This window comes from Cynara cardunculus, assembly GCF_001531365.2.
Source record: "Cynara cardunculus var. scolymus isolate 2C chromosome LG 7, CcrdV1, whole genome shotgun sequence".
Lineage (NCBI taxonomy): Eukaryota > Viridiplantae > Streptophyta > Magnoliopsida > Asterales > Asteraceae > Cynara > Cynara cardunculus.
The window spans coordinates 9,083,934-9,090,868 of record NC_037534.1 but is presented as its reverse complement, the minus strand read 5'-3'; the positions used below and the strand labels follow the sequence as shown (position 1 = coordinate 9,090,868).

The window sequence follows — 6,935 nt, the reverse complement described above, 5'->3', positions numbered from 1 at the left end:
TTTAGTAAACGGCCCCTTAGTAACCAAAGCATCATTAGTCTACCGGTACCTGAATTAGCGGTAAAGCCTAACTTATTGGAGATTATGGATTCAAAGCTCATTAAAGATGAAGAATGTGTATGAGTATTTGCAATCTACACATGTTATATATACTTCCAAAAAACATTTATTTGGTAGTTTTATTTAATAATCCATATACATATTCAAATAGATTTTTGTGGACATTTTAATGATTCATATATGAACCTTTTTTTAACCTTTTATTTTTATTTTCTCATAATATTTAGCGTTCTTATTTGAAGGGTTGAGTTTCCGATGATAATAAAAGTTATGGTGAGAAGGGTAAGAAGAAATCTCCACCCTTGGATCAGTCTTAATTGAAGAGATCAACACTAATGAAATACATAGATCAATTCCCTTCTAAAACACAAATAAAGGGTTGTTTTGGCATTAGAAGCGATCAAATGTCCAAATCTCTTCTTACAAATCTTATCGTAAGAAAGGATTCTCATCTTTAAATCAATCAAAAAGTGATGAGATGTACCAAATCAATTCTTGTATCAAACGCAATTCATAGAACGAGAGTGGGATTAAAAAGGACCAGGATCCAGATCTCTTCCTATGCTTCTAATCTTAACTTCTTATTAACAATTTGACACCGGTATAAACTATATATCTAAACATTCAAAAGTGTTTTTTACCGATGTCAGACTGAAATAAGCCAATAAATTATTTTTATAAGCAATTACAAACACCCCTAATATTTAACTCCTGATGATGTTATTGAATCAAACTAGAGGGACTTATATGCAATTGTTTGCAAGTTAGAAAAGAAACCACAAAGAATAACCCCCAGGGTTCAACGAAAGACTCCTTTCCAACAAAATCATGTAAGCGTGTAGACGGTGTTCGAAGTAATTCAGAGGAGAAGGAGAAGAGCAATTGTTCTCTGGGAAGGTCTCCTCATCAATGGCGTCGACCAAATCTAAAACATCGGGTTCAAAGAAATTCTCAGATAACTCAGGTGTTAACAAAAAAGTGTGGTTCTATTCTTTGTTGCTCACCATTCAATATGGTGCTCAGCCTCTGATCTCCAAACGTTGTATCGGGTAAAATTTTCTCTAAGAAGTCACTCTTGCTATATGATCGTTGAGATTTTGCTATTCAACTTGGATACCTTTGGATATGACTGATTCAGTATTGGTTCTAGTTTGGGCATTTTCATTAACTTAAGCCGTGAATTAAGGCGTGATTACAAAATTGATGTAGAAATCTTCCAGAACATTTACAGTAGTGTAAGTTCTGCAAATTTATTTAAGACGATATGATAACTTTTTATGTTGAGGATACCTAATCATGACTTGTAACGTGTACACAGTAGCTTCTGTAATTGCATAGTACACAGTTCACGGCATGTTTGTTGCTATTCCTATTGGTGCTTCTGTGATAGGATTGGGGTTATGGTGACAAGAATTCCCAGATTAGTTGTTGTATTGCCTTTACGACTAAGTAATGATATATATATATATATATATATATATACACACACACACACACACACTTTTTTGATGGTGGACTGGTAATCTACTGATGTTAGTAATCTTACTTTGAAAGTCATCATTTAGATTAAACCAGGTACATGTGGAGGATATAGTTGGGGTTGGAAGAGCTAATGGAAGCCTTTTTCTAGGGGCAGCTTGGATGAGCTATCAATATGCGAAGGTTTATAAAATCCAGGAAAATTCAGTAGTCAAGGAACAATGATTCACTTGAAATTGTACAAGACTTATTAAGGAGTGTATTTTATGTCCTAGAATGGTAACTTTATCATCTTGACATTTGATTGATTTAGATTCAGGTAGGAACTATCCTTAGTTTAGAAGTCCATCAACTAATTTGAAGTCAGATTGCATCATTCCTCCAAAGCTAGAGATGAGTCAGAGATTATATAAGTGCACAAGGTTCTAAAAGTAGAACTTAGTCATTTTGAGGATTACAAAGTTCTAAAGATGAGGCAAATGTATACATTGAACTCAACTGGGGACTTCTCTTCGTACCTTGTGAGAGATCAAGTCTAAAATATGAATATTAAACCCATGCAAGAATTTACGTATGTGTGTGTATATGTATGAATTTATTAAATGATATTTCATGTTATATATGTATAAGCACATGTACAAAACGTAAACGTATGTATGTGAGACAACAAGCGTTCCATGAAGCTAAGCAATACATAACATGTAACACTTTATTACACGCAATATTGATAATTGTAACCATCCATGAACAAACTTGCAAACACACACAAGGGATATAATTCCAAAGGCTAGGATATGGTAGACTCATAATAGAAACTAATTTTTAAAAACTTCGGATTTGTAAAAGAAAAAAAGTTATGGGAGAGTCAGTGCACTGAAAGAGCAGTGAGATCTAGTCATTTACGTCCTAAATATTCATTTTGGTATAAGGCTCGGTTGTGGAACTAGGGCATTCAATAGTCTACATTAGACTTTGTTTTGGAGTTGCCCAAATTAATAAATCATTGTGGGAAGTGTTGTCTCTATTTCTCCTAAACTAATGCCAGCCTCAACCTTCTCTTATATATCTTCATTTGTAATCCTGCCCTTGATGTGTGGTCACTCATCCTAGAGGCGGATCCAGAATATTTTCGCAATAGGAGCACAAAATAATTAACATATTATGAAATAAAACAAATATTAATTATAAAAAGTACAATTTAATTAAATATGATATAGAAGATGTTTTTTTGCAGCACTGAAGTGGTTTTTTCTTTCTTTTCTGCTGTTGTTACCTAGAAATTAAAATACGAGTCAAAAGGATTTGAACTTGCAATCCATACTACCACATGCAATGACACTACTAGTAGGCTGGAATCACTTTTTTTGTAACTTAAGAGAGCACACATCAAATTAAAGTGGGTGCACCTTTAAGACCCCTGATTTTTTTCATTGTGTGGGACGGTAGAGCAGGGGCATGGGCACCTCTAGCCCATTATTAAACCACCCCTAACTCATCCCATTTAATGTTCACAGATTTGCTATAGTCATCTTGTGTGCATGTTGTCTTCGGGTGGCACAAACATATGGTCTAAGTCTTAACAATGTTCTATTAGATTTATCTTTTGTGCCTGGCAACACTTTTGGATCATGTAAAGTTGCTGAACTTATATTCATTTCATCACACTCGTCCATATGACACAATCATCATTAATTTCCCCTCAAGCTTCTACACTAATTTCAATAGCAAACAATGCCCTCCTCACTATCTCCCGTTTGACATTCTTACCATTACCGCATCTTCCACTACTCTTTTAACACCAATAAAGCTGCACTAGACGTATTCCCTAGTAGTCTAATTTAAAAACCTTTAAATTATGTGCGTATAAGAAGCGTTACAGTAATGCATTGTTTGGTCTCATCAATCGAAACGAGATCCTAGAAAACTATATATCGTTGTTTCTTATGTTCATTTCATCCTTAAACTATGCAAAAATATAAGGCTTCAAAGTCATCCTTAGTGCACAATTATGGTGGCAAGGGAAGTTTGTCTTGGTAACATCTTGTCGTTCTCATTGATAGACTAACTTATGCATTATAATCACATTAACATATATAGCATGAACATTCTTCTTCTCTAGAACTCGCACAATTCTTTAAACTTACTTTGTGCACTGTGTAGGTCAATAAACACCATAATGCTGAAAATAACTGCTATGGGTGATTGATCTCCTTTTCATGAAACACATAATTATTCTCACATGTTGGTGTCAACCCTCAACCTATACTTCTGTTGACAACCTTTCACTAATCTCGATGTTTTTATGTTTACTATTCACTTAAAGCAAAGTAAGCATTTATAACATCCCTTTGTGTTAACAACATTTGTACCAATTCCACTATAGGCACATCTTTTTCTGCATCCTATTAGATTTCTTTTTGATATACCAATCCCCTTAATTATCCATCCGATTGTTAAACAAATTAAATTATATTCTTCAATGTTCAAAACGCCTAGTTCCTTGTTGTTTTGTTCCCTTGCTTTGTCTGAAGCTATGCCTAAGGTAGATGTTTGCTACTAATATTTATATGTTATGTCATTCTGTTCACAAATTTGCATGATGCTTGATCCCGTTTCCTCTGTATGGTTTAGAGTTTTAACCACTCGTAATAGTTATGGTTTAGGAGTAACCTTTCTTAAAGAAAATGTTTACAGCTATCAATTCACTAACAGCCACCAAAGATAAGCTTTCCTCCTTGTGTTTCGTTGAATACCAATAACCTCCATGACATTAATATCTCCTATAAAGCGATCTTCACTAATCAGTATCCTTGAATGATTTTTTCTATGTACTCCTTGGATAATCTTTTACCATTCATGCTAGAGGGGCATATACTCTAGTTACATTCATAACCACATCCCCACCACTAGTTTGTCTAATATGATTTTATGCCGTCGCTTAGGGTCTTTTCTATTATAATACTTGTCCCATTTCCAGTCTTATCCTTCCGTTAGGACCATACTTTAAACTTGTTACTTCGATTTCACTACATTCTCCACCCCTACTTCATTTTTGAGATGCATGCAATATTTTTGGTCACCTTCTAATTAGGGTATCAACTAATCTACTTCCTTGTTACCAACCCTTCATTACAGTTCGTTGGTACCTAGTTATATTATACCATGTTGGACTAGCTTCCTTACCCCTGTGCCCCTCTACTAAGTTGTGCAGACCCTTGCCCATTATCATCGTACGCCAACCTCAGTATGTATTGTAAACAAGGGAATGAAGATCCACCCAAGCCCGTTCCTGATATTTTGTAGGCCCGGAATGTATGTAAAAGAATGGTCCTCGACAAGTATGAAAAAGATCTTCAATAAATGGCTTCTATCATCAAAAATTAAATTGAATACAAGGAATGCTAATAATTCATATAAAACAACAGAATGGTCCTCGACAAGTATGAAAAAGATCTTCAATAAATGGCTTCTATCATCAAAAATTAAATTGAATACAAGGAATGCTAATAATTCATATAAAACAACATAATCAATTATGCAAACGACATAACCAAATAATGATAGCCAATAGAACCAGAAGCAATCAAGTGGACAACCAAAGCAATTAGAAATAGACAAGAGAAGCAGAAGTGGATAAAAATAGTCTACAGAAGCAGATAGCAATAGCAAGCTCATGAGCTTAAAGGTTAACACTTAAAGTAGTTGTTCACTAGATTATTTAAAAATAGAGCTTCAATAAGTTGTACTTATGCAAAATTACTTGTAATCTTGAATTTTAAGTAATATGCGTTAATAAACAGTACTTTATGCATAAAAAATGATTTTTAAGAGTTTTTGTCAAATGTTTTATGATATAGTGTGTATATATATATATATATATATATATATATATATGAAGTCTGAAAGTCCAACTGTCTTATGTTTAGGATCATTTTTTAATGTGACTTGTTTGCTTTTGACTCCAAGTCTCTTACATATTTGTTAACACCCCCTGCACATTAGTTTCTTATTGATTAGTTTACTTTCCTATATATTCAAAGTTTTTACACGAGTACCTAATAATTCTATGAGCCCTAGACATTTACATGGAAGATGGTGAAATTATAAAAATACTTCCCAACTTAAAATTATATTTGGAAGACTACTAATTGTTTTCCGTCAATTTGGAGTTGTTTTGATCAAGTGTAGGCGAGCTGTAACAACTCTCCAAACAAAACACCATTCTAACCCAAACATGTATATAACATAACACAAGTTCCAATACATATAATAGATCAATCAAAACTATACATATAAACAATGAATCTGATCTCATTCAAATACTGATCTAACAGAATAAAAAAATAAGTCAACTGCCTATCACATTTTCCCCTTGCCTTTATTTTCTGACCTGAGCTGACCTGCAAAAATACATTTTACAACAACTGAGGGTTAGACCGAAAGGTGTAGTGAGTGAATTCTCCCGTATAACATTTTACACATTCATAAAAATGTAATAATAAATTCAATCCAGAGATTAGCTGTTAAAATTGTTATAACTGTCCTGCCATCCATCACAGATAAATCTGCCATCGTCGTGGCTGCCCCGCTATTTATCACAGATATCCTGCCAACTATCGCGGCTGGCCCGCCATCTATTTGCAGGCATCATGTCAACTATCGTGGCTGTCCCGCCATATATCAAAGGTACCCTGCCAACTATCACGGCTGGCCCACCATCTATTCGCAGGTACCCTGTCAACTATCGCGGCTATCCCGTCATCTATCGTGTTGGAATGTAGGCTTCGGCCTACTAAGTTAGACAAAAGGGAGGAGGCATAAAGTAAGGAGCCGGCCCTAGCCCAAAAGGAGCCGGCCCTAGTCTCTACCCTAGTTTCCTTGATTAGGAGATAACCCTAATTATGTTTGTCTATATATATTAATCTCATTGTACTTGTAAACGTTGTAGCACCTAAATAAAGAAAACCCTAGTTGCCCTCGTGGACTAGCACGATCAATCTGATCGTGTGAACCACGTAAATTATTGTGTTCTCTTGTTTTTGGGTTGTACGTATTACGTGTGTAACGTTTGACCTAACAACTGGTATCAAAGCATTAGGTTCTTGATCTGTTACACTCAATCGCTGAAACCCTAGCCGTCGTCTACCGCCGCTGCTGTTTGCTACCGCCGCTGCTGTCTGCCACAGCTGCTGCTGTCCGCCGCCGCCGCTGTCTGCCGCTGCTGTCTGCTGCCGCCGCTGTTACTGTTTGCCGCCGCTGCTCATCGCTGCCGCCGTTGCTAAAAGTCTGGGATAATGGCTGAGGACGGAAAAACCAGAATTGAGAAGTTTGATGGACAAGATTTTGGTTGGTGGAAGATGCAAATCGAGGATCTTCTGTGTCAGAAAGACTTGGAT

At 35.6% G+C, this 6,935-nt stretch overlaps 1 protein-coding gene across 1 annotated transcript in view; it reads left to right on the top strand.

The window, feature by feature from the left end:
• Positions 1 to 861: 861 nt before the first annotated feature.
• LOC112515093 (CMP-sialic acid transporter 5) overlaps positions 862 to 6,935 on the top strand; it is a 22,453-nt gene continuing 16,379 nt past the window's right edge. Inside the window, exon 1 of the mRNA XM_025121746.1 lies at positions 862 to 1,109. Coding sequence (XP_024977514.1) covers positions 970 to 1,109 — 140 coding nt within the window. The 5' untranslated portion in view covers positions 862 to 969. The remainder of the gene's footprint in view (positions 1,110 to 6,935) is intronic.